Source organism: Copadichromis virginalis, linkage group LG23 (assembly GCF_057382275.1).
Source record: "Copadichromis virginalis isolate Kocher_CV1m ecotype Utaka linkage group LG23, C_Virginalis_male_GT1.1, whole genome shotgun sequence".
NCBI classification, from domain to species: Eukaryota; Metazoa; Chordata; class Actinopteri; order Cichliformes; family Cichlidae; genus Copadichromis; species Copadichromis virginalis.
The window spans coordinates 46,297,308-46,325,196 of NC_140639.1; the positions used below are offsets into that span (position 1 = coordinate 46,297,308).

General features: G+C 41.6%; 1 protein-coding gene and 2 long non-coding RNA genes across 3 annotated transcripts; 1 reads left to right on the plus strand and 2 right to left on the minus strand.

The window, feature by feature from the left end:
• Positions 1-3,734: 3,734 nt before the first annotated feature.
• Positions 3,735-8,817, minus strand: LOC146681792 (uncharacterized). The gene is made up of 2 exons (XR_014918124.1): positions 8,279-8,817; positions 3,735-6,334 (listed from the first exon to the last, which is right to left on the minus strand). It is a non-coding gene; the product is annotated as an uncharacterized LOC146681792 (long non-coding RNA).
• Positions 8,818-8,938: 121 nt separating this feature from the next.
• On the plus strand, positions 8,939-11,985 carry LOC146681793 (uncharacterized). Its single transcript, XM_085449172.1, has one exon. The coding sequence runs from the start codon at positions 9,172-9,174 to the stop codon at positions 11,506-11,508; it is 2,337 nt and encodes a 778-aa protein (XP_085305298.1). The 5' UTR covers positions 8,939-9,171; the 3' UTR covers positions 11,509-11,985.
• Positions 11,986-18,349: 6,364 nt separating this feature from the next.
• On the minus strand, positions 18,350-20,316 carry LOC146681794 (uncharacterized). The gene is made up of 2 exons (XR_014918147.1): positions 19,950-20,316; positions 18,350-19,870 (listed from the first exon to the last, which is right to left on the minus strand). It is a non-coding gene; the product is annotated as an uncharacterized LOC146681794 (long non-coding RNA).
• Between the last annotated feature and the right edge of the window lie 7,573 nt (positions 20,317-27,889).

Genomic DNA, 27,889 nt, shown 5'->3' on the forward strand with positions numbered 1-27,889 from the left:
GAAAGAAGAGCACAGAAACAGCCTTTTTAAACATGCTGTGATACCACCCTGAACACGCCCGATGTGTTCTAAGGTGCATTTAAAACCCAGGATGGCATGGAGCTACCTGCCAGAGAGCAGCAGGTAAGTGCATGGTCCCTCCTGCTAGCCCTCAATGTCTACGTGTATTTAAAATTGAGAGGTGGGCAACGACGCCAGGGGTGAGGTGTACACCCTGATGGTAACTTGGATTCCGTGCAGCGTGCCCACCCCCAAGATCCTATATGTATGTGTAATGAGAGTGTGAGTAATGTGAATGTCTAAGTTGTGAGATAAAATTGAGGCAGAGGCAGCCAGAAGGGGACAGAGGGGGGGGTAGCCTCCTCTGCACCCTAGTGACACACCCCTACTCCAAGTCCCTGCATGTGTGGGTGGTTGTGGTGGAGCGGGAAGAGGGAGGCAGCTGGAGATGGGGAGGGAAGGAAGGGAGGGGCAAGTGACCCCTCCCTGGGGCCAGCTCCCCCGCTGACCCCAGTAGGCACCCCCATACTCCGCGACCCGCCAGGGAAGGGGGGCCCAGGCCCATCCGGGCCGGGGCCCAGTGCAGCAGCGCTGCCCGGCCGCACAGAGCCCGGGACAGTCCACCCAACCCCACCACAGAGAAAACTGCACCCACCCCACCATCCACTCATCTTCCAGACTACATAAGACAATAGACGCCCAGGCTGAGATCTTCCTCCACCTCTCCTGTATCTCCCCCTCCTGCAGAGAGTTCCTGAAGAGAGGAAAGCTCCTGCAAGATGTGACAACCTCCCTCACCAGTTGAAGAGCCCCCCCAGGTGGCTCGACGCACCGGCGGCACCCTGCGCCCCCATACACCCACCCGCCCACAACGACCAGCAAATACATAAAAGATGGTAAAAGTGATTCCATCTTTGTGTCTCCTCCCATTGTTTCCCCAGTCTGTCTAGTTCCCATATTCCCAGGACACCGCTGGACAACAAGTGGGTATTCCAAGACTGAGAGACAGCCAGAGTTGGCAAAAGATCAGACATTCTTAAGTAGAAGTAAAAATACTATTGTTCCAGTGAAAGTTAAAGTACTGATTCAACTTCATTACTCAGTTAAAGCAAAAAAGTACAGGCTCGAAGCGCTTACAGAGAAAAGCATACAACAGAATACAACAGAATGCTGTTCGCGGCAGTAACACACACTTGGAGGAGAGGCTCCAGCCGTCCATTCCAGCCCTATCCCTAACATTAACTCTAACCGTAACTTTAACCTTAACCCTATCAGGTCTTGTTTTACAAAGCGATTCATGATTAGAACAAAAAACACATTTACACATACTGATGATTTGTCACATAGCATCGTTACCTGTTGGGATGAGAACGTGTTGTTTCCAGTGGCGTGTCTAGAAAATTTTTGTTGGGGGGGCCAGGTAGGGGCACAGATTTGGAGAAGGGTGGCAGATGTAATTGGCAGATAATGTTAAAAAAAAATTCTACCAACCGTTAACCATAATTCAATAACCCTATAAACCTAATAACCGAATGCGCTTTTAACTCTTATTAGAATGAGATTTTAACCACTACGGTGCAAAGTTTTTAGATACTGCGTTGATAAAGTACAAGAGATACAATCAGTCAGTGTTTATTCAGCAGTCAAGGACATCAATATTTGCATAGTATTTTTACTGACATGTAGTGCACATATGTTTTGGGCAAAAACATTTTTTAATATTAAAATACGAACATTTTAACATACAATTGGCAAATTAGCCAATGCCAATGCAAAACCAATGCCTATTAAAAAAAGAAGATAATCTTCTCACAAACTGGTGTTTGATTTTGAAACAGGAAGACTAACATTTGAATAAAACCTGAAAGCAAGTAAATACTTTCTATGCTGCCTTATGGTAAACTTTGGTAATATTGATGTATAAAGAACAACACTGGCTGATGATGAAATACAGTCAGCTGGCATGGTGACACTGCCAGTATTAACCTGCAGGGCTGGACTGGGACAAAAAATTGGGCATTTTCACTACAGACCAGCCCACCAGGTATTAAAGCCATAAAGCCTTTGAATGAAAACAAACGCTGTTGTGACAGCGATGTACACTGTCTTTTTGGTATATGTATGATTTCTATACATTTTACGTCAGATAAAAACTTTGTTCGCAAGATTCAGATAATTATTTAATAAAAGCTAAATATTTGAAATGAGAATAAGAAAGAAAAGTATTTCTTTGTGCCCCCCTTTCCCTATTAAAGCCCTACCTGGCCCCCCTGGCAAAACTTTCCTAGACCCGCCCCTGCACAGTTACCAGCTGTCAGCTACTTAGAAAAGGATGCTGGTGTTATTTGTCTCTCAGAAACAGTTCATAACTTCCCTTCAACTCATTCATGTCACCTAAAAGGTAAACCTGTTTCTCCATCACTGTTCAGCTCTGATGATTCAGTAAGGACATCTCCTGGTTTCATCTTCATGATTCCCTCTCACCAGATATACAAACCGACATCATGACCAGCAGCTTTACAGCTGTGGCTCCAGCAAACATCAGCTGATACTAGAAATTAATATTAAATAAATTCTAACAACAGCTGATCAAGCGTAAATGTGCTGCTGTTGTTTAGCGCGACATCCGCTGGTTTCCTGTTTCTGGCGCAAAGTGGGCGATAAACAAACAAGAGAGAAAAGCCGATCAGCTGATCATTGATCAGTTTCATGATTGAAGTAGAAACAGGAGAGGGAGGGGGAGAGAATGAGAGAAGAAGTTATTTTTACACATCGGCCAGCATCTGGCCAATCCACCACGTCTCATTGTTCATGCCGTTACAAAAAGAAAAAGTCATCAGCCCACCGGGCAAATGCCCGGTATGCCCGATGGCCAGTCCAGCTATGTTAACCTGTTAATCTTTCGCCAAAACATTGTTTTCTGCGGTGCCGTCTTTTGTGCTTGGCTCTCCTACCTTTGCTAACATGATGCTCATAATGCAGAAGCCGATGCTGCATTCACTCACACTCGGATATCAGAGCTTCACTGTGAAAACATAATCATACATTTGATATTTCATTGAATTTTATTGTTTTAGCTTCGGGGTGGCCAGTCTGGTTGGGGGGGTGGCCTGTGCCCCCCCAGGCCACCCCGCTGGACACGCCACTGGTTGTTTCCAAAACACCACAAATTGGGGTGTCTGTAGCTCAGGTAGAGCAGGAAACTTACTAATCAGAAAGTTGCTGGTTCAATGCCCCTCTGCTCCAGCCTGCATGCCAAATATCCTTGGGCAAGATGCTAACCCCAAGTTGCTCTCCGATGCATCCATCGGGAGGATGAATGCGTATTAATGTTAGATAGAAAGCACTTACAGAGAAAAAGCATAGAAAAAAGTGAGTGCATGAATGAGGCAAGTTGTAGAGAGTAGAAAGGTTTTATACAAGAACCAGTTCATTTACCGTTATATTTTAGTTTTATTTTCAGTTCTGTACTTTTTACATGTAATATTGATTCATTAGATTGACTACATGTATTAGACCTAACTTGCTGACAGCAAATTTAAACAACCGTAATAATTTATTTTCAGCGTCTGAAATATTTATTTAGTTTGTTTTTTGTTTTCTTTTTGGCTCCTGATATTAGTCAACTACTATTTGTCAATGTTGAACTAATAATGAATCTAAGAAAAGGTATTTGTCACGGTTGGCCAGCGTCAACCGTGGGGATGTGAGGAAGGAGGAGCCAGGCACGGAGCTCTGAATGCAAGCAGTGCGTTTATTTACAGTGAATGGAAAATAACAATAAATCCGCAGTGCGTTCCCGACTCCCGTGAAATGTCCTCTTCCCAGTGCTAGTGTTCCTTGTCTCCGCTCCTCAGTGTCTGAGCACCCCGTGCTCGCTGCCCTCTCGTCTCCACGCTTCTCCTGGGGAGATAACAAACAGGCAGCCGTAAGACACATACAATGCGGCAGACTATCCGTACTGACTGGCCGAGAGACTAACGTGAAGTCACGCAATGATCCAGCGTCAGAGAGAGCGCCACCGCATTCTTAAGTAGCTCCTCCGACAAGGCTTGATCAGCTGTGTGATGGTCTTCAGGTGTGGCCAACCACCTGGCAGGGCCACACCCACCAGGCCTGAAGGTGCCTGTAAACAGGTGCTCTCAGAAACGCCGGCATCCACACACACACACACACACACACACACACCTGCAAGCAGGGAGAAGGAGGGACAGCACACCAAAAACACACATGTCCATAACTGCTGGGTCGTTTAGACTCCTGAGCTGTGCACGAGGGGTCGAACACCCACTGGAAGGCCGGGCACTCGTTTTCAACCGTAATATACCTGATGTGCTCAGGTAACCTGTAGCGCCATGAAACCTCTGTCACACCAGGGCGCATAAAAAATGATGCTTTAAGAGACTGATGGGATCGGGCAGCAGGGAAAACATCCACAAAATGCTACTTTCAGTTTTTAAGTAGAGTCATTACATGCTTGTTAAAAGCAAACTCTCATATAGTTTTTAATGTGCTTCTTTCATTACAATGACTAGATAAAGAATGTGGCACTGTCTCTATTTAACACTGGCTACCCCAAAATGTTTCCAAACCTTCAACCGTAACTTTCAATGAGAGATTTTTAGATACGGTTATTGAAGCTGTGGGATTAATTTTTTAAGTAACACGAGACGAGAGGCAGCAGCATACACACAGAGCATCAGTGATAGAAAGCTAGGCTAACATAGGGTAGCTACCTGTTCAAGGAGAAACATGTATAGGCCCATCTCAAGTGCCAGTGAACATCTAAATGATTCAGGGAAGACTTTGGAGAAAGTGCTGTGGGGAGATGAAACGAAATTATGTGGCTTTAACTGACCTTTTGAAATAGGAGTGTGATGCAAAAAATAGCATCCCCGCAGTCAAGCAGAGAGATGGAAACATTATGATGTGGGCTACAGGACGACTTAGTCGGGGTTCCAAGCAGTCAGGAAATGTGACATCGTCAGACTGCAGGCCACGGATTGGCTTTTGTCTTTCACTAAAATCAAAACTGCAGTTTTTTTAAAACCCTGCAACAAGGCAAATAGCTGCACAACACCGTGGTTTCCAAGTGTGACAAAAAGCCACAGATACATCATCGCTGCGACGTCTTCCTTTGTTGTGGCATTCGTGTTGCTCATAAATGACAACATGGACATCGGGCCGCTTTGCTGTAATGACCCCACGCACATTAGGTGGTACTTGATTGTAATGGAAAATGAGTCACAGCAAGCTGATCTGAGTATGTACTAATGGAGAAGTGCTATAAGATCACGGAGTGGTCTAGTCAGTCTCCAGACATCAGTAATGTAGAAAATCTGTGGAGGGAGCTGAAGTTTCAACTTTCCAAGTGGCAGTCAAGAAACTTACAGGATTTAGAGTTTCTGTAAGGAGCAGAGGGTTAATGTTTGTGTGTCCTCACTGTAAAGACTGCAGGTTACTGGAGCGTGTCGTGTCATGTTTCCTGTTGCTCTGAGGTGCGTCCAACAAATACACAAATCATTTACCACTAATAATAACACCTCCCCCACTTAAGTGTGTTCAACAGGAAGCTAAAGACTGGTGCTGTTAAAGTGTTCAAAAAACAGCAGGAGCTCGGTGTGAGGCCACAGTGGGCCAAAAAACACAAGATGACCTCCAGCAAGGACAAAATGTATCTGGACGTCTCTGTGAGCATCGGTCTCACTGTGTAAGTGTAGCACAGTGTCTGTGTGTGCATGGCTGGGCAAGAGAAACAGCACAACTGAAAGCCAGCACTCAGACGAGGACCCGGTGCATCGTCTGTCTCATCTCAGCCAGTTTACTTACAAACTCTTTAAGTTTGAATTTTAAAGCCAACAATGTGCACAGGGCAGTGATATTTAAAATGAAGGTAAACTATTCCAATCTCTGCAGCCCCAATTGTGTATCACACACACACTAAGTTCTCCTCCTGCCTTCAGCCCAACCGTTGAGCGCGATGACAAATAGAGCCGCAGAATTTTGCTGCTGTGTAATTAAATTGAGACGTGGGGTCAAAATTCCCACCTAGATTGAGTGAGATGAAATAGAAATCGGCTCTCCTCTAACTGACTTTATAGAAATAATTACATAAGCTGCATTTATAACTGTTATTAAATAACAGCAGCACACGAGAACTAAAGTGTAATCCCAGCACATTTCGCTTCGCTTGCACTGATTCTTTAGAGATGACGACCGTGGTGGGTAATTAAGGGCAAACAATATACAAGTGGCGTGAAAAATGGAGGCTGCATTACCTTTCCAAAGCTTCCTTTCCCGATGGCCCGCAGTATCTGGAAGTAGTCAAAGTTTACTGTGGAGAAAATGAGAAGCAGTTAGTGAGAACGTGTCAGTTTGAGCTGAGCTATAAAACAGGGAACATGACATGTACAGCACTGTGCAAAAGTCTTGAGCCATCCCTCATTTGCTTCCAGGGATCCGGACTTCCCTGTAATCTTTAAAGTGGTATTAAGGAATAGCTCTCCAGGCTTTTTAAAGTGTTTCTGATTTTTAATCCAGGGCTTGTATTTGACCACTTTTTGTCTGTTAAGACCCTTCACACTAATCTCTGAAACATTCAAACATAAACAGACACCTAAGTCACGGAAAGGACCAGAAAACTTAACAAAGAACCAATTTTAAATTGTATCTGTACACATTTACTTGCAGCCTACTGCAAAAAAACAAAAGCCCACATCATTTGTTCTCACTTCTTTAGTTGAAGAATGCAGTTAATAACACCGTTAACACAGACTGACCTGGCAAAACACGAAAAAATAAGGGGGTGGTTCAAGACTTTTGCTCGGTACTGTATGACAAATGCAAATGTGCACTTCACAATGTATCGCTGCACTTCGGCAGTACTGTGAAGATTAAATGTTTTTTCCTTCCCGATGCATGTGAAAGGTTAAGACTTACATCTCCAAATGTACTGGAACTGATTTGAACCAGAGGACTCAGCCACACTGTTACTATGTACTGCATAAACACGTTTACCGATGAAGGTAAATCAGACGCTGTCCTGACTGTGTGGCTAAATTTTGTGCTGAAAGCATCAAATCAATTGAATATGATTAACTTGCTATGAGAGGTTTTTACTCCAAGTGTGACTTTTTCTGGCTTCATACACCTTTCAGGATCAAATTCAAGCACTTTGTAAGCACGTTTAATGTCCATTTTCAACATTTTCCAGCACATTACCATAAAAAGGATGCATATTTCACTTCGCATCACCTGAGTAAGACCACGTGAAAGGCCAAATGAATAAGTCTTCTCATCAGATATTGATGCTTCTTTCTTATGTGACACAAAAAACAGGAGGAGACAGATCTTTGCTTGTGTTGTTTTTTAAGTTCATTCATTCAAAACTAACTGTAAGACGCTTAACTACATTGCAGTCTGTGTTATTGTTGTAGACCTAATTATCACCTTTAAAGTGTTTGTGCTAATAACATCATGTAGAGTAAGACAGGCATAGAGAACAGCACTGACTGGGAGAGGCTTTGAACAGATGACATACTCAGATCAATTCAACACTTTAGACTTTAAAAATGCACAAGCGTCTTTCAAAAACCCATTTATTTAATCTATCATCATTGATATTATTATGTACAGTTAGAATGTACTGTTCATCTCCCTTAAATAAACAGGCAGCCTTAAAGTGTGAAATAGTCACTTGTCTACTGTCTCAGTGGCTGATAGTGCCCCACAGGCCTCAATGTCAGCTCGAAGCCATTATGTTTCAATTGTTTAATGATAAACAGATTTTGAATGAAAGCGAGGAAACTTCGCTAGCACAAAAAGTGCCTATTCTTTCTTCCCATATGGTTCAGTCATATTACCGTCATTTCCCCCTAAGCTGTTCCCAAAGACACCAGGTTAATACTTGAAAAGGCTGCAGCGATACACAAAAATATCATCAATATTCTGTTTACTTGGTGACAACGTCGCTTTTAGCCTTCAATCAGAAAGCCTGACGTTGGCTAGTTAAGCATCGGGCTAACGTTTAACGCTTTCACTTGAGGGAAGTAACTCGTATTACTGCTACTGCTGTGTAATCTTGGTTCAATTCACAGCATATTCTACAAGTTACCCTGCAATAACTAACTGTTAGAATAGCGCCACCGTATTGTATCGCACTGAGTGCACTTCAATCCTTTGTCCCGCGAGTTTGCTAGCTAGCAAAATAATAATACCAATTTTAAACAAATAACATGTGTAACGTACACACTCGAGAAAATTATTTACTAGTACTTACGCAACTCCCCCGTTGTGAAAACGTACAAATCCTTCTTGTATTTTTCGTTTTCCAGCAAACACTCATTAAAACGGCCTCCAGGCACATTAGCGCACTCACCCCCGACTGATCAGGGAGGGGGTGGGGGGTCACACACTGAAACAGACTAACGTGCAGAGGTACAGCCCAGGCAGACAAATGTTGCTTTTAGACTTTGCGACTCGTTTTATTTCTCTATCTGATAAGAAAACTATTCAATCAGATAGTTCTTTGTGGTGAATGAAATACGGTTACAGTTTCAAGAAGTTTTAAGCACCAAATCCGAAATCCAAGCACTGCAATATTAAAATCCAATTCAATTTCTTGTTTGCTCCGAAATCTACGACATGACTATATACAGAAAAGCTTGACGTGGTATGCAAAAAAAACCCCGAAGACAATACAAATACAAATACATGAACAAAAAATGTTTTAACTGTCAGTTATGTCATTTTAAAATTTTCCAAAACTAACATTTTCTTTGATTGACTGATATTAAATTGATTAGGGTCAAGTTTAGTGTGAACAATATTACACAAACAAGCACGTGTATGCGCATGCGCACATATTAGAATCCCTTCCATCGCTTCTAATATGGAACCCTTCCATCGCTTCTCATATGTGCGCATGCGCACATATTAGAATCGCTTCGATCGCTTGTGACGTGGTAACTTTGCTTTGATCCTTTCTGACGTCATAACTTTGCTTTGATCCGAAAACCTATAAATAGGAGCGCTCACCTGTTACTTTATGCTTAACGGACGTTGACCTGCAGCAACTAAAACCCTTTTGAGAAGATTTGAGAGCAATTTACGAGAGAAACCAAAACAAGTTCAGTTTTGTTTCTCACCAATTCACAGCGCAAACTTTACACCATGTCAGCCAACCCATCCTTCGGCTCAGATGAGCTTGGAATATCTAAAGGGACCATTTTGGGAGATCACCACATGGTGGAGGCTTTCCTTGGAGAAGGAAGCTTTGGTGTTGTAACCAGATGTCGCGATACAAAAAACAACAAAACTGTTGCTATTAAAGTCAACAAGAGCGACCCTGAAATTCTGCTCCAGGCAAAACTGGAAATTTTCATCCTGGAGCAGCTACGACGCTTGGATCCAGACAGGTGCAACATCGTCGAATGGAACGGCTATTTCCTCGATGGAGAGCGCATTTGCCTGAATTTTGAACTCCTCGACCAAAGCCTGTCAGACTACATAGGGGACCGGAATAACCAAGGTCTCCCAATGAGAGAAATCAGGCCAATTTTGAATCAGCTCGCAAATGCTCTATTCCACCTGGGTTCTGTGGGAATAGTGCATGCTGACCTCAAACCTGTCAACATCATGGTTGTGAACCGCAGTGAGTCTCAAGTCAGAGTCAAACTTATAGACTTTGGCATCGCATGTAACACCTCTGCAGTGATTCCTGGTGACTGTGTGGGGACAATTGGTTATTGTGCACCTGAGATTATGCTTGGCACTCCATATGATGAAGCAATTGACATGTGGTCTCTAGGGCTGGTAGCTGTGGAGCTTGCTACAGGGGTGCCTCTCTATCCTGGGGAAGACGATTATGACGTTTTGAAATTCATAATTGAAACCCAGGGTCAGCTACCAGATCATCTCCTAGAGTCTGGCTTGTACACTGACAGCTATTTCATCGAGGATAACCACAAGGAACAGCGCTGGACATTTAAGACCCCAGAACAATTTCAATACGAGACAGATTATCGATCCAAGGAAACTCGATCGATAAAACTTAAGTGTCTCGATGACCTCGAACAACTGCTGAAAGTTAGGCGAGGACCGGAAAATGGCCAAACATTATTTGTAAGGCTAATCAAAGAAATGTTGGCCTTGGATGCAAATCAGCGCATAACACCCTCGGAGGTTCTGAAGCATCCCTTTTTCAACCCTGGCCTCTCAAGGAGAACCCCCTGCACTGACATGAATAGTACAGGGGGAGAACTCCTTGTGCTCTCTCAGCAGCCTTCAAGCTGGAAAAGTCATGGATTGCAAAAATTCAGCTGCAGTTTCCAAAACTCAGTTGAATTTCCTCAAAAAGGAGACATCAACACCTCAGCCAACCCATCTGCCTCTGAAGATGATCTTCAAATAACGGAAGGGGCCATTTTAGGAGATCACCACGTGGTAGAGGCTTTCCTTGGAGAAGGAGGCTTTGGTTTGGTAACCAGATGTCGCGATACAAAAAACAACAAAACCGTTGCTATTAAAGTCAACAAGAGCGACCCTGAAATTCTGCTCCAGGCAAAACTGGAAATTTTCATCCTGGAGCAGCTACGACGCTTGGATCCAGACAGGTGCAACATTGTGGAATGGAACGACTATTTCCTCGATGGACAGCGCATTTGCTTGAATTTCGAATTGCTCGACCAAAGCCTGTGGGACTACATTGGGGACCGGAATAACCGAGGTCTCCCAATGAGAGAACTCAGGCCAATTTTGCATCAGCTCGCAAATGCTCTGTTCCACCTGGGTTCTGTGGGAATAGTGCATGCTGACCTCAAACCTGGAAACATCATGGTTGTGAACCGCAGTGAGTCTCCCGTCAAAGTCAAACTCATAGACTTTGGCCTCGCATGTCCTGCTTCTGCAGTGATTCCTGGTGACTGTGTGGGGACAATTGGTTATTGTGCACCTGAGGTTATGCTTGGCATTCCATACGACAAAGCAATCGACATGTGGTCTCTGGGGCTGGTAGCTGTGGAGCTTGCTACAGGGGTGCCTCTCTATCCTGGGGAAGACGATTATGATGTTTTAAAATTCATAATTGAAACCCAGGGTCAGCTACCAGATCATCTCCTAGAGTCTGGCCTGTACACTGACTGCTACTTCATCGAGGATAACTACAACAAACAGCGCTGGACATTTAGGACCCAAGAACAATTTCAATACGAGACACATTATCGATCCAAGGAAACTCGATATATAAAACTTAAGTGTCTCAATGACCTCGAAAAACTGCTGAAAGTTAGGCGAGGACCGGAAAATGGCCAAACATTATTTGTAAGGCTAATCAAAGAAATGTTGGCCTTGGATGCAAATCAGCGCATAACACCCTCGGAGGTTCTGAAGCATCCCTTTTTCCACCCTGGCCTCTCAAGGAGAACCCCCTGCACTGACATGAATAGTACAGGGGGACAAAACCTTGTGCTCTCTCAGCAGCAATCATCGTTTGGGTGGCCAGAATTCTAGGGGAGCTAGAAATTCTTGTGGAAAAAAAGCCCAAAACAATAACATCAACAAAAAAAAGCAATGAATGTGGTCTTAAACTTGGGCACAATTTGGCTTGAAATCCATCAACTAATCTCTCAATATTCAAAGCGGAGCAGCAGACAACTTACCATCACATCAGTCCTTCAATCAGACCTACAACAAACGTCTTCAGTCTCTCACCCCAACCGGTCGCAGCAGATGGCCGCCCCGACCTGAGCCTGGTTCTGCCGGAGGTTTCTTCCTGTAAAAAGGGAGTTTTTCCTTCCCACTGTCGCCAAAGTGCTTGCTCATAGGGGGTCATATGATTGTTGGGTTCTCTGTATGTATTATTGTAGGGTCTACCTTACAATAATACATACAGCCTTGAAGTGACTGGTGATGTGATTTGCTGCTGAATCAATTCGGAACTAATTGGAAATCTGGATATTAATTAAATAAACCTGCTTTGAGCATCAATTAATTGTTGTTTGAAATTCTTTATAAATATATAAATATAGTGCCACTCTTCTACTGTTTAAATTGCAACTGTTTCAAACTGACTAATTTATTCATACACTTGAGCATAAACACATGCACAGTAAATGGCCTGTACTTGTACAGCGCTTTACTTAGTCCCCAAGGACCCCAAAGAGCTTTACACTACATTCAGTCATTCACACATTCACACACTGGTGATGGCAGCTACATTGTAGCCACAGCTGCCCTGGGGCGCACTGACAGAGGCGAGGCTGCCGGACACTGGCGCCACCGGGCCCTCTGACCACCACCAGTAGGCAACGGGTGAAGTGTCTTGCCCCGGGACACAACGACCGAGACTGTCGGAGGCGGGGCTCAATCTGGCAACCTTCCAATTACAGGATGAACTGCGAACTCTTGAGCCACGATTGACCTATATACACATATACTTTACAGTACTAGTCAGTGCTTACATACTAGTTCTTTTCCCTACTTTTTCATGCTTACTGGTACAAATGCCTGTTACTAGAGTTAAATGCTATCGATGTATTCTCACAGTTATGGAACTGTACAAATGCATACAAAATAACGCTCACGTAAACATAACTGTGCACTAGTTTGCCCTTATTGCTGCAGTTTGTTTCAAGTTGTTCTCTCTCTCTCTCTCTCTCTCTCACACACACACACACACACACACACACTCACTATGTAACGTTTCAGCAAAAAAATACCGCCCCTCCCCCCCACAGTGACACCACCACCACTAGTCTGCACAGCTGACATAAGGCAGCATGGATCCATCCTTTCATGCTATTTATGCCAAATTCTGACCCGACCATCTGCATGTCAGAGCAGAAATCAAGACTCATCAGACCAGGCAACATTTATCCAATCTTCTCATGTCAAATTTTGAGAACTGTAGCTTCAATTTCCTGTTCTTAGCTGACCAAAACGCTCTTCTGCATTCTTTGGTTGCAACAAATGGTTGTATGAGCTACGGTTGCCTTCCTATCAGACATTTTTCTCTGACCGTTGACATCAATAAGGCAGTTTTTCCAAGAGAACTGCCTTTCACTGGATATTTTCTCTTTTTTGTCACCGAAAAGGGTGTCTGTGTTACTTCTTGTCTTATATATATTGTCTCTGTTTTCCTCTGTCCTTTGTCAGAGTGTCTGTTCACCTACCCCCTGTGTCTCCATATTCCCAGTGTTCAAGGTTTCCGAGTGTTTTCCCAGTTTAGGTTTTCATGGTTGGTTCTGTTTGCTTCTCAGCCAGAATAAACAGCTCGCTCTTTTTAAAAGTAGGCTCCAGAATGGATGATGGCATGTTCGCATGTCTTTATGCAACACTGAGTGTGCTGAACTAAAGGTAGGCCTAGTTTCATTTTCATGGTCATTATTATCAGGACAATGATTACGCCTTATTCTGATTATTTCTCCCTTTTGGAGGTGTAACGTTTACATGAGGGGTGTAGGAACATTTCCCCCTAAATATTTTTAGATACATTTTTGTTGAAGTCACAGTTTTTGTCGTATTGATGATGCAGCTAGAATAAGTGCTTTTAAATAAAAGAATAACCATTCAAAGTGCTCAGTGGTGAAACTGTAACTCTTTCAGAGTTTGACAGCTGGACAAGTGTGAGGAGAAGTTGCTCTTTGTTGATGGTGGTCGATGCATTTAAAAACAGCCCAAAATAATAGTCCCATAGTCAGGGGGTCGCTGTGGTTAGGACAATTCCTGAATATTGATAATCTAGATTGGCAAAGCTTGCTGCGCATGTCACTTGAGTCATATTCATAGGTTTGCCATATAATATAGCATGCTGCGTTGTAGTAGGCATGTGTGAGCATATATATCTGTATCAGGCGTTGTTCATCCAGGGATGGATGTGGTCCTGTGTCACTTCGACCAGGTGTGAATTGTCATATGTCCATGTCCTTCTATACAAGTTGGCTTCTTGATCCATTAAGTGCATCAGAGTCCATGCTGTAAGCAGCAGGGCCAAGGTGGTAAACAGAATAATCTTCATGATGACCAGACACACCGATTTCTCTGGTGAGTAGACTACAGGTGAGAAGTAGAAGGCGGGATATACCCAATCAGCCCTCCCTTCACCTGTAGATCACCAAAGAGTCGGGGTGGTGGTGTCTTTTAGGTTATGCTGTCACTCACTTCCACTTTTTTGCAATGGCTCTGGTGGATCCAAAAGGGCCTCTCAGCGATTTTGCAAACTGTTGGCGTCATTAGGAGTACTTGGTATGGACCTTATCGCCTGGGTTTAATCTGCAAGAGACTCTTTGTTGTGCTCTGGTGGACATCTCTAAACACCATCATGAGTTCAGAATCAGAATCAGAAACTTTATTGTCATTGTCACGAGAACAACGAAATGAAGAATGGTCCCCGATCATTGCATCATCCCTAGCAATATCAAAATATAAATAAAACAATAAAATTCAATAAATAAAATAGATAGAATACTTAAAATACTAATAAGATGTAACAGTAAAACATTCACATACATTCCCACACACATGCTTCAGACCGTGCATAGATTAACACAAGAGTGGCGTGATGGACATTTTTTTTGTAGTATTCAGATGTGTTATTGCAGTTGGATAACAACTGTGTTTGAGTCTATTAGTCCTTGCTCTGATTGCCCTGTACCGTCTGCCTGAGGGCAACAGTTCGAACAGGGAGTGGCCAGGATGTGAGGTGTCTTTTATGATGTTTTGGGCCTTTTTAAAACAGTGGGCGTTGTGTAGAACGTCCAGTGTGGGGAGAGGGCAGCCAGTGATCTTTTGGGCGGTGTTAATGATCCCTTGGAGTGCTTTCCTCTGAGCCCCTGTGCAGCTAGTGTACCAAATACATATGCAGTAAGTTAGAACACTCTCAATGGTGGCTCTGTAGAAGGACACCAGCAGTCTCTGTGTGATGTTATTCCTCCTGAGAATTCTCAGGAAGTACAGTCTCTGTTGGGCCTTTTTCAGGCTTCAATTTCAACCCAATTATACTCCTCTGGGCTTCACCTTCCCACTGGCCCCTGTACCCTTCTCAAAGTGTCCTTTGTTGTCTTAAATCTCCAGCAAACACAATCTGTTTCTTCTCCGTTTCCTTTCAGTATTTTCCTTGTAGATTAAGTCCCAGCCAGGCAAAATATCACATTCAATGCCTTTAAACAGTTATGTCACACTGTTCTTACCAGCCTGCTGTTAATTCTTCAGGTTCACGATGCTCTGTTGGTCTTCATCAGGAGATTGACTGTCCTTTGAGCTTCTTCTCAGGATCGGGATAAGTGGGAGGTCAAGCTGTAAAATTTTAAGCCAAACTTTGGCTTGTTTTTTCCCAATTATGTTAAATCTATGGTTTTGCTGCTATGCTCAAAATTCTAGGTTGAGGAAAGTCCACCTTTATCTATTTGTGGCCTATATTAACACACTAAACCATACCATTAATATCATTTTCATGTCTTTTCTTAAAGCCTCCATTGCTTCATCTGGCTAGAGTCTGTCTCTTCTGTTTTTCTCTCTGGGTGCTCACTCCTTCTATAGGCATGCAAAGGTCCTGTCACACACACACTTCCTGTTACTCTCTTTTGTGTTTCTACAGGCTAATCAAACTCATTTTGCATTTACAATCTACAAACCCTTTGTAATTCTACTAACTTTTGATCTAACATGTAGCGTTATTTACACAATAATTTCATATTTTAATAAAATCCATGTATATGCATATCCATGTCCAAGAATAAACACTGAAAGAGAAACACTTCACTGTTGAGGTGTTGAGTTGCACAAACCACCTGCAACTCAACACCTCAAAGACCAAGGAACTGGTTGTGGACTTCGGGAGGTCTAGAGCAGGTCCACTGCCGGTTCAGATAGAGGGGGAGGAGGTGGTCAACAAGTACAAGTACCTCGGGCTGTGGGTGGACAATAAACTGGACTGGTCATGCAACACAGAGCACCTGTATAAAAAAGCCCAAAGCCGACTGTACTTCCTCAGGAGGCTGAGGTCTTTTAACATCTGCAGGAAGCTCCTGAGGATGTTTTACCAGTCAGTGGTTGCTGGAGTACTTTTCTATGCTGTGGTGTGCTGGGGGAGCAGCACAGCAAAGAAGGACTCATCCAGACTGGAGAAACTGATCAGGAGGGCTAGCTCTGTGGTTGGCATGAAGCTGGACACTCTGGTGACAGTGGCAGAGAAAAGGACACTAAAAAAACTGCTGGACATTATGAACAATGCTGCTCTGCACACGGCCATTAACAACCAGAAGAGTCTGTTCAGTGACAGGTTGCTTCTCCCCAAGACAAGAACTAACAGACTTAAAAACTCCTTTGTCCCACACGCCATCAAACTGTTTAACTCCTCTCTGGAGGGGAGAGGGAGGGGAGACAGGAGGACAAAGGAGGGGGGAACAACTAAGCTGTAGTGCCTCTTCACCTCACTGTGCAATACCTTTGTGCAATACTTTTGTTAATAGTCAATGGTGCAAATAGACCTCAATACTTGAAATGTGCAATTCACTTGTATTTTTATTTTTTATTCCTATTTATTCTATTTATCCCCTTCGTATATTTTATTTTTATTTATATTTGTCTCTGTATTTATATATGTGTGTGTATGTATGTATATATATAACATTCATTCTGTAACTGTAACTTCTGTCGGTGCTGTGCTTTTGGAAACCGAATTTCCCAGAGGAACCCACCCAAGGGATTAATAAAGTTCTATCTTATCTGATTATCATATGAAGTCTAATGAAAGCTGTTAATCTGTTAATATCCTGTTAATCTGCATACAGCAAATACAGAACATGCGACTTTAAAGCATCCAGCAAAGTGATAACTGTCCTCTGCCCACTAAGTAGTGACTCTACAAAAGATTATTTTCAATATCATCTTTATATTATATTTAGTTATTCTCCAGCGCAACAATGTAAGGAGCTCTGTGATTGGTTAGGAAAGGACAGACTGGCCACCTGGATTTTTCTTCACTGCACATTGATCCATAGCTTTGCTCTGTAAAGGCTAACAAAGTGCTTTTGCTTTACAAAGACATTCAGCGTCGGTATTCACTCTTTTAAAATGCCACTGAACACTGGAGTGAAATGGAGCCCTGATCCTCAGAGTTTTATTGTTGCTAACATTTCTTATAGATAGCACAGATAGTGCCCCACTGCAGTAATCACTCATGTCTAGATATTCCTGTTAAAAAGGAGTTTTTCCTCCCCACTGTAACATGGCAAACATAGCAAACGGATAATCCAGCTGAAGCTTCAGACAGCCGTCAGACAGTGAAACACTGCCATCTGCTGGACTCCAATAACAAAGACGCTGCTTTGACGGGTGAGGGAGTTTCAACAAGTCTGCAACGACTCAAGCATCAAACTACAGAACTATTATAGCGGACATGGTGCTCTAATGACTGCTTCATTAACGCAGGTCAGAAAGGATCAAACATATCAATAAATTATAAAACACAAAACGTCTCTTATTGCCCAGGGCTCAGGAAGTGAGTGTGTTCCTTATAGCCTATTAAACCTTAGCAGGTTATTTTGATGTGTTACAGATGAAACAGCTATCCAGTAACATTCAGCTACAAAAATGCTTTTTTATAATTACTTTTTTACAGCTTCGTATTGTAAGATGGTGACAGATGTACCCTTAGGCCCCCTCCTTGATTCAGAGAGGGTCTTTCCCTTTTCACGTAAATGGCCTCCTTGACTCCGCCCTCAAACCAGCGTTCATTGCAGTTATTGTTGACAATCACATTGTATCGTGTAACCATCCAGCTCACATATTCAATGTAAATGATTTGTTGAACTCAAGACATGATGAATGTTCCTGCATTAAAACACATCCAGCCTAGTGTTCTCACTCTCCCTAAATGGATCTGTTACATTAGTGATATGTGGGAGTTGTGTTTCAGTCTTTTCCACATGAGGACATTTACATTTAGTTTTTGCTTTACTGATGAGTGGCTGGTTAACCTGCAGTGGTTGAAGTATGTGTCGGTCGTCTGGAAGAGTAGGTGTAGAAGACGTCTTTAATGAATGTAATGCTCTGAAGGTGTCAGTGATTACTGTGAATTCATTATAAAAGTGGATTTCAGTGAATAAAGACAGGCCCTCATGGTGAAGCTCAGGAGTCCATAAAGTGTAACAGGAGAGCTGTGTCATACTTTCAGAGATTTTACATGAGCCAGTCTTTCAAAAAATACATAAATAAATAATTCATTCATTCATCCACAGAAAACACAATGCTCATATCTGAAAGTAAACTCTGATATATATCCCCGACTAGCGTTACTACTAAATAAAGCCTAAATAAATGACTAAATATATAAAGACACTCTCCAGAAGAAGAAGTTAAAGGGATTTTATTTATTGTACAAGCAATATCTTCATAAGAATTACAAATTCTGCAGACATATTACCTTCTTACTGAACCTGAATAACTCACACACAGACGTGTCTGCTGCTTATCTTTGTTCAAACATGATGTTTTATCTTCTCTTCAAAACACATTACTCATCTTTCTGGCATCGTGTTACATGAAAACACCTGCATTCTACCTGTGTCATTGTACCACAAAGACAATGATTGCAACACTGTGCTTGCAAAATAGAAGAAATAAGACGACCAGCAAATACATCAAAGATGGTAAAAGTGATTCCATCTTTGTGTCTCCTCCCATTGTTTCCCCAGTCTGTCTAGTTCCCATATTCCCAGGACACCGCTGGACAACAAGTGGGTATTCCAAGACTGAGAGACAGCCAGAGTTGGCAAAAGATCAGACATTCTTAAGTAGAAGTAAAAATACTATTGTTCCAGTGAAAGTTAAAGTACTGATTCAACTTCATTACTCAGCTAAAGCAAAAAAGTACAGGCTCGAAGCGCTTACAGAGAAAAGCATACAACAGAATGCTGATCGCGGCAGTAACACACACTTGGAGGAGAGGCTCCAGCCGTCCATTCCAGCCCTATCCCTAACATTAACTCTAACCATAACTTTAACCTTAACCCTATCAGGTCTTGTTTTACAAAGCGATTCATGATTAGAACAAAAAACACATTTACACATACCGATGATTTGTCACATAGCATCGTTACCTGTTGGGATGAGAACGTGTTGTTTCCAGAGCACCACAAATTGGGGTGTCTGTAGCTCAGGTAGAGCAGGAAACCTACTAATCAGAAAGTTGCTGGTTCAATCCCCGCCTGCTCCAGCCTGCATGCCAAATATCCTTGGGCAAGATGCTAACCCCAAGTTGCTCTCCGATGCATCCATCGGGAGGATGAATGCGTATTAATGTTAGATAGAAAGCACTTACAGAGAAAAAGCATAGAAAAAAGTGAGTGCATGAATGAGGCAAGTTGTAGAGAGTAGAAAGGTTTTATACAAGAACCAGTTCATTTACCGTTATATTTTAGTTTCATTTTCAGTTCTGCACTTTTTACATGTAATATTGATTCATTAGATTGACTACATGTATTAGACCTAACTTGCTGACAGCAAATTTAAACGACCGTAATAATTTATTTTCAGCGTCTGAAATATTTATTTAGTTTGTTTTTTGTTTTCTTTTTGGCTCCTGATATTAGTCAACTACTATTTGTCAATGTTGAACTAATAATGAATCTAAGAACAGCTATTTGTCACGGTTGGCCAGCGTCAACCGTGGGGATGTGAGGAAGGAGGAGCCAGGCACGGAGCTCTGAATGCAAGCAGTGCGTTTATTTACAGTGAATGGAAAATAACAATAAATCCGCAGTGCGTTCCCGACTCCCGTGAAATGTCCTCTTCCCACTGCTAGTGTTCCTTGTCTCCGCTCCTCAGTGTCTGAGCACCCCGTGCTCGCTGCCCTCTCGTCTCCACGCTTCTCCTGGGGAGATAACAAACAGGCAGCCGTAAGACACATACAATGCGGCAGACTATCCGTACTGACTGGCCGAGAGACTAACGTGAAGTCACGCAATGATCCAGCATCAGAGAGAGCGCCACCGCATTCTTAAGTAGCTCCTCCGACAAGGCTTGATCAGCTGTGTGATGGTCTTCAGGTGTGGCCAACCACCTGGCAGGGCCACACCCACCAGGCCTGAAGGTGCCTGTAAACAGGTGCTCTCAGAAACGCCGGCATCCACACACACACACACACACACACACACACACACACACACACACACACCTGCAAGCAGGGAGAACGAGGGACAGCACACCAAAAACACACATGTCCATAACTGCTGGGTCGTTTAGACTCCTGAGCTGTGCACGAGGGGTCGAACACCCACTGGAAGGCCGGGCACTTGTTTTCAACCGTAATATACCTGATGTGCTGATAGCGCCATGAAACCTCTGTCACACCAGGGCGCATAAAAAATGATGCTTTAAGAGACTGATGGGATCGGGCAGCAGGGAAAACATCCACAAAATGCTACTTTCAGTTTGACTCCCTAAGACTACCTAAACTAAGTAGAGTCATTACATGCTTGTTAAAAGCAAACTCTCATATAGTTTTTAATGTGCTTCTTTCATTACAATGACTAGATAAAGAATGTGGCCCTGTCTCTATTTAACACTGGCTACCCCAAAATGTTTCCAAACCTACAACCGTAACTTTCACTGAGAGATTTTTAGATACGGTTATTGAAGCTGTGGGGTTAATTTTTTAAGTAACACGAGACGAGAGGCAGCAGCATACACACAAATATTGGCTAGCTAGTACCTTCATAAACCCTGTGCTGCTGGGTTTTTTATGAGAGAAGACAAATATGCTCAAATTACAAGTTTTCATCATTTATTATCAAACAGTCAGAATTTCAAAGTAGTTTTACATGGCACCATGGACCTCAGTCTCTCTGACTCAGAGAACAAGACTAGGAGCAAGACGAAGCAAGAAGATGCAATCACACAACAAACTGTGTAAACACACAGAGGGTCTTATAGTCCTGTTTGAGTGGGACCGGTTAAAATAACAAGAAACTATTTGCATGTTGTAAAATTCAAATTCTGTGATTTAGTTACAAAGATGAAAAGTTATGAGATATATGAAATTTCAAAGCAGTAAAATCTCATCATGTTAAAAGAAGGAGTTAAAGCTAAAAAAAAAAATTAAAAAAAATACCAATTCACCACTCTTGTGATTACTTCTTCCATCTTGGTAAGTTTTCAGTGTTTGGCATTACCAAAATGAGCTGTAACAATATGTCAGTAATATTGTGAGTATCCAGAAGACGTGGATATAAGCCAGAAAGTTGTGGAGTGTGTTTGTTTGAGCAAAATCTCGCTGATGGCTTAGATCCAGGCTATTTTAGCACCGGGTCTTGCCGCAGTTCTCTTAGCAAATCCAAATGTATTTCACACAGTTAAGTGTAAGTCATGTACATGTTGTTTGAGTAAATCCTCTCACTTAGTAAACACCATTTTTTTCATTATTTTTGATTAAACATACATTTATTCTGCTGTAACAATGTTCCCATTATCTTGATGGGAACATTATCTTGCTTCAATAAGTGGTGCAAAAGTTAACGGGAACGTTGCTCTGAGGAGAAACTACTTTGCGGCTCATTCAGAATTTGATAAAAACAAACAAAAAATGCTCTTATTTGAATAAAGACAAAATAAATACAACATTATGTTTGAACAGAGATATAACATGCACTAAATTAACATTCAATGAGCCAGCCACTTGTTTGCATGAGATCTGAGACACTGGAAGCAGCAAAACAGCTTGTAACATGTTGTTTTGTGTGATTCGGGTGGACTGAAAGAGTCTAATATGGGTAAACTATTAATAATATCAATAAATGAAAGACTGCAGTTCAGTTTAGATACATGCAGCAAATAAAGAACTTTTGAGCATCCAGCAAAGTGATAACTGTCCTCTGCCCACTAAGTAGTGACTCTACAGCAGATTATATTTCATTTTCAGAGTTATTCTCCCTGACATGTAGGAGTGTAGAGGTTTAAAGTGAAATTCTTACATTGCTGTTATATTTGGTACAGGAAATATCAACCTTGAAAAATCCATAGAAATTAATTCATTTGTTGAAAACTTTGTTTTCATTTTTTCATTATTTAATGTTACTGAACTAAATGTGAGACAGCTTCACTTTGAATCTATGTAGGAAAATACAATTTGTAAAATTTTAAGTGATGGAAATTCTCTGAAGCAGAAAGCTGGTTCATAAATTTATTTTATCATTTCAGCAGAAAAAAGACAAGCTGAGTTCAGCAAATCCATGTAAGACAACTGAGTGCAGAAAAAGTGCTTTATTGCATTTTCACTATTCACTGTTTTTTTAAAGCAAGCTGAAGAAAAATCATGATAAGCAATAACATGAGATTGCAGCCAGGATGGCTGTCAACTTCAAATGAAGCAAAAAGCAACAATTCAAAACTAGCCAATTTGGACTGTACTATCCAAGTCAACTGGCTCTCCATTGTTACACTTTAAAACAACAATCCTGCGATCATAGCGTTGACCTGCATATATACAATTAGGACTTTTACTGCGACCATCATGCCTGCATTCAATAATTGAAAATTCATATTGTTGTTTTCCATTTCCATTACCACGTGAACAGATGGCATTGACCTGTCTTTCATTGGCCAAAATAAACGTGTTTGTATCTTTGCATGGAGTGTTATGATTGATTCCTCTCTCCCTTATCACTGTAGTACATTGGTCTGGCTGCATGAGTCCAATGACATGTTGTAGATAGAAGTCCTGGCTTGCAGACAGCTCCACAGCAGAAAACAGGCACAGCAGCAAGCAGACAAATTGAACCTTCATGATCCTCTGTTGAAGAAAAGGGAAAATAGTGTTCTTATTAAACAGCACAAATAACGTAGTTTGAGAAAAAAAGAGACTGATTTCCTCTGTGTGTGTTTGTTATTTCCATACTTTCTGAGACTGGAAGATCAGAATTCACAAAACACCTTGTAGGATGTTGGGGTGTTTTTTGTGAACAGTTTGATAACTAAATTAAAAGAGCTGGGGCAAAACACAGCAGGGGGAACATTAACAGGAAAACTGTCAGTGTCTGTGAGATGTCTTCTTAATTCAGATCAAACTGAGGTTATTGTACTCGGCCCTGAAAACCTTAGAAAATCTTAGAAATATGGTCTCTAACCAGATTCTTACTCTGGATGGCATTACCTCCAGTAACACTGTGAGGAACCTTGGAGTCATTTTTGACCAGGACATGTCCTTCAACGCACATATTAAACAAATATGTAAGACTGCTTTCTTCCATTTGTGCAACATCTCTAAAGTTAGAAACATCCTGTCTCTTAGTGACGCTGAAAAACTAGTTCATGCCTTTATTACTTCCAGGCTGGATGACTGTAATTCATTATTATCAGGAAGTCCTAAAAACTCCCTGAAAAGCCTTCAGCTAATCCAAAATGCTGCAGCAAGAGTCCTGACAGGGACTAGAAAGAGAGCAGATTTCTCCTGTTTTGGCTTCCCTTCATTGGCTTCCTGTTAAATCCAGAATTGAATTCAAAATCCTGCTCCTCACATACAAGGTGTTAAATAATCAGACCCCATCTTATCTTAATGACCTTGTAGTACCATATCACCCTATTAGAGCGCTCCGCTCTCGCTCTGCTGGCCTACTTGTTGTTCCTAGAGTATTTAAAAGTAGAATGGGAGGGAGAGCCTTCAGTTTTCAGGCCCCTCTTCTGTGGAACCAGCTTCCAGTTTGGATTCGGGAGACAGACACTATCTCTACTTTTAAGATTAGGCTTCAAACTTTCCTTTTTGCTAAAGCATATATGCTTTAGCAAAAAGGAAACCTCTCACCCTTTGCTTTAGAGAAGGAAGACAGGATAAAGACATGCTGTGGAAGAGAGACAGAGGTTAATAACAGATATGATTCAATGCAGAGAGGTCTATCAATACATAGTGAGTGAGAAAGGTGACTGGAAAGGAAAAACTCAATGCATCATGGGAATCCCCCGGCAGCCTACATCTATTGCAGCATAACTAAGGGAGGATTCAGGGTCACCTGGTCCAGCCCTAACTATATGCTTTAGCAAAAAGGAAAGTTTTAAGCCTAAACCCTTCCTGTTTGTATGTTTTCTAGAACATATCCGCTCTCAACCTAATTTTTCTGCTAAAAATGATGCAAAAGAGTAGATAATGCTGAAACAGGAAGTATTAAAATATTTTTAATAACAACACAAAATGCCAGTGTTCATTAATTTTATAGCAGTCTTAATAATCAATAGACTATCCTTTTGGTTCAATATCATCTTGCAGTTGTTTCTTGTAGTCCACAATCACATTTTTGCTTTTGTCTTCTGGCATTGTAGATCACTCCTTATATAATGTGAGTAATAATGTGAACTGTAGCTTCACAACCACAAGTTGTCACGCATTACTGTGGGCTTTATTGATTATGGAGTTATTTACAGTAATGCCCTCTGTTCCTTCTTAAAGTAAGTAACATAAACACATTCCTAATTTACCAACAGTGGACCAACTTTCTATCATTTATTTATTTATTATTCACTTGTTTATTTAAATAATTTATTCTGTTATTGTAAAATGTGTAAGAAATGTTTTTTATTGAGCATCTGGAACACCAAGAGTGACGGGCCTCCCGAGGGTCTGAGAAAACTGATGTAGTTACTCAATGAACCGCACACCTTGTATACTCCATATAACATTTTTATTGCACTTACCAATTGCAGCTTCAGTGTGATTATGATTAGATGCCACTATTTACTTGTTTACTGTAAACAAACTGTAAACTTTAAATCAATTTCCTGCCTCTGAATCATTCGTTGTATTATTTGATGCTGATGATTTAGACTTGAAATTAACCTTTATTGCATTTATACATATGTGGGAAATTTGTAAGTATATGCAGCATTAACAGAAAACAAACATAAAAATTAATGATAAAAATCTTTAATAAAGTTAAAAAGAAATAATGAAACAATTTCTTAATTAAGTTCAGAAAACATCAACACTACAACAAAATATGGCAAAATTATAGATGTTAACACAATAATCATCTATAATAACCTTTATCAGAGACCAACCACATGTGTGCTGTAGTGGGCCAAAGGTGGAGGAGAGAATTCGTAAGCATCCCTGTACTGTGGAGACTAATTTAAATTTGCATCTATTCCTTCAGACTCAATATATATTTGGTCATACCTTTATCATCTGAGAAGGGGTTCTCTCCACCAAAGAAGCAAAAACGTTAAGAAAAGAGATGACAGCATCTGGATAAAACAGGAGTGAATATTAGCACAGTAGGTGAATATGGAAGGAGATAGAGAATGATTTTAAAAGTTGCCTTTCTGCTCGACAAATAATTCAAGCTAACATGGAAGCTTGAAAAATGAAATGAGTGACCTTAGCTAGATTTGTACATTTGATCTTGGAGGGGTGTGAGGCAGCACAACATAGACAGCAAGGAAAGTGATAGGAAGACAGCATCTGCAGACTGTTAAAGCTTCTTTTAATTGTGCTTTATTTTCTGGCATCACCTTTCAACCATTGTTTCACAAAACAGAAGAACTCGGCAGTCAAAATCTCCCCTGCTTTATATAGAATTCCACTCACATCTGAACCTCATTAACCTCTACCATTGGGAAAACAGGGTAGACTAAATAACAGTCTAGGCAAAGAAACGGGAATAAAATCATTTTTGCACTTAACAAACTCATTCACCCAACTAAACGGTTTGAAAAGTCAATCTCTGCACAAAATCTGACTCATGAGGTTATTTTATAGGAAATAAACAATTTTACACAAAAGAAACACCCCTTCATTTGGTTATACCCAATTGACATGATCAATGACATCATATCCTATATAATCAGGAAGTACTAGGGCGGCCCCTCCCACATACCTGTTTTACACATAGGACCTGCTCAAAGGAACACACAATGATAAGTATAACCAAATGAAAGATTCAAATCAACTAATGATGAAGTGACATTTAGCTTTAAGAACATTTGCACTGCAGTAATGAATATAACCAATGCTACCACAAATAGACCCGGGATAGTATGCAGAGGCAAGGTTACATGTGCTGTGTTTACATTAAAGCATTATGATTGACTATAAGATAAAAGAACACAAATGACAAATGGGAAATGAATTCAGTCCGAGCCACTTTGACACAAGGGGTAAGGAAACAATTCAATTTTATTTATTTAGCGCCAAATCACAACAAAAGTCGCCTCAAGGCGCTTCATAGATACAGAGAAAAACCCAACAATCATATGACCCCCTATGAGCAAGCACTTTGGCAACAGTGGGAAGGAAAAACTCCCTTTTAACAGGAAGAAACCTCCGGCAGAACCAGGCTCAGGGAGGGGCGGGGCCATCTGCTGCGACCGGTTGGGGTGAGAGAAGGAAGACAGGATAAAAGACATGCTGTGGAAGAGAGACAGAGGTTAATAACAGATATGATTCAATGCAGAGAGGTCTGTTAACACATAGTGAGTGAGAAAGGTGACTGGAAAGGAAAACCTCAATGCATCATGGGAATCCCCCGGCAACCTACGTCTATTGCAGCATAACTAAGGGAGGATTCAGGGTCACCTGGTCCAGCCCTAACTATATGCTTTAGCAAAAAGGAAAGTTTGAAGCCTAATCTTAAAAGTAGAGATAGTGTCTGTCTCCCGAATCCAAACTGGAAGCTGGTTCCACAGAAGAGGGGCCTGAAAACTGAAGGCTCTCCCTCCCATTCTACTTTTAAATACTCTAAGAACAACAAGTAGGCCTGCAGAGCAAGAGCGAAGTGCTCTAATAGGGTGATATGGTACTACAAGGTCATTAAGATAAGATGGGGCCTGATTATTTAAGACCTTGTATGTGAGGAGCAGGATTTTAAATTCAATTCTGGATTTAACAGGAAGCCAATGAAGGGAAGCCAAAACAGGAGAAATCTGCTCTCTCTTTCTAGTCCCTGTCAGGACTCTTGCTGCAGCATTTTGGATTAGCTGAATTGTGTGTCTCCAGAAAAGTGGATAACGTAAGATGATTTGTATTTTTTATTTATTTATTTTTACACACAAACTTAACACATTCTTTTTAGTGAAGTGTTGTCATCAAGTTTTTTTCCTGATGCTGTTTTCTGTGAGTGAGCAGCAGCGCCCTCTGCAGTTTGTGTGTAAAAGCTTACAGCACCTGGTATTCCCAGGCAGTCTCCCATCCAAGTACTGACCAGGCCCGACCCTGCTTAGCTTCCGAGATCAGACAAGATCAGGCGTGTTCAGGAAGCTACAGACTGCAGGAACAACTGCTGACAGTCTGGAAACTAAAGCCAGGAGATAATGTTGGTGCATCTTTCACCTGCTGATGCTTTCAGACACATGAAGTCACACTGAGCTGAACCGCAGTGATCCCATTAAGCCTTGAAGTTAGCTGGATAAGACAGCGTTCTGTTTCACAGTAAAGGCCTCAGAGAGTTGTTGCTAACCAAAGTCTATCTTGTACAGCCACGCAGCATCTAATGACGTTTTGTAACCTGCCACTACGAAGGAGCAGTGAAATGATTGCTGTTTTAGCGCACATACACAGTGTGGTGATCAGTATAAGGACATTAAAGTGATGTTGCAGAAAGCTGCATCTGGTCAGAAGGAAAAAAACCCAAAAAAAACCCAAAACACGCACACTTGGAAGACTTGGCCAGATTTGCACAAAATGAATGGCTGACAGTGGACAGATACAAGGATGTGGATGGTCACACCCTCGTGCATTAAAGAGGCCGTTCACAAAACCAAACACTCAACAGACACAATAAGACAGCTGGTAAGTTTGCCTCACTAACTCATCTACACAAGGCGTGTTGTAGAAGTAGAGCAGGGCGATATGGCCAAAAATATTCATCACGATATAAATTTGAAAATGTGCGATAACGATATAACTGAC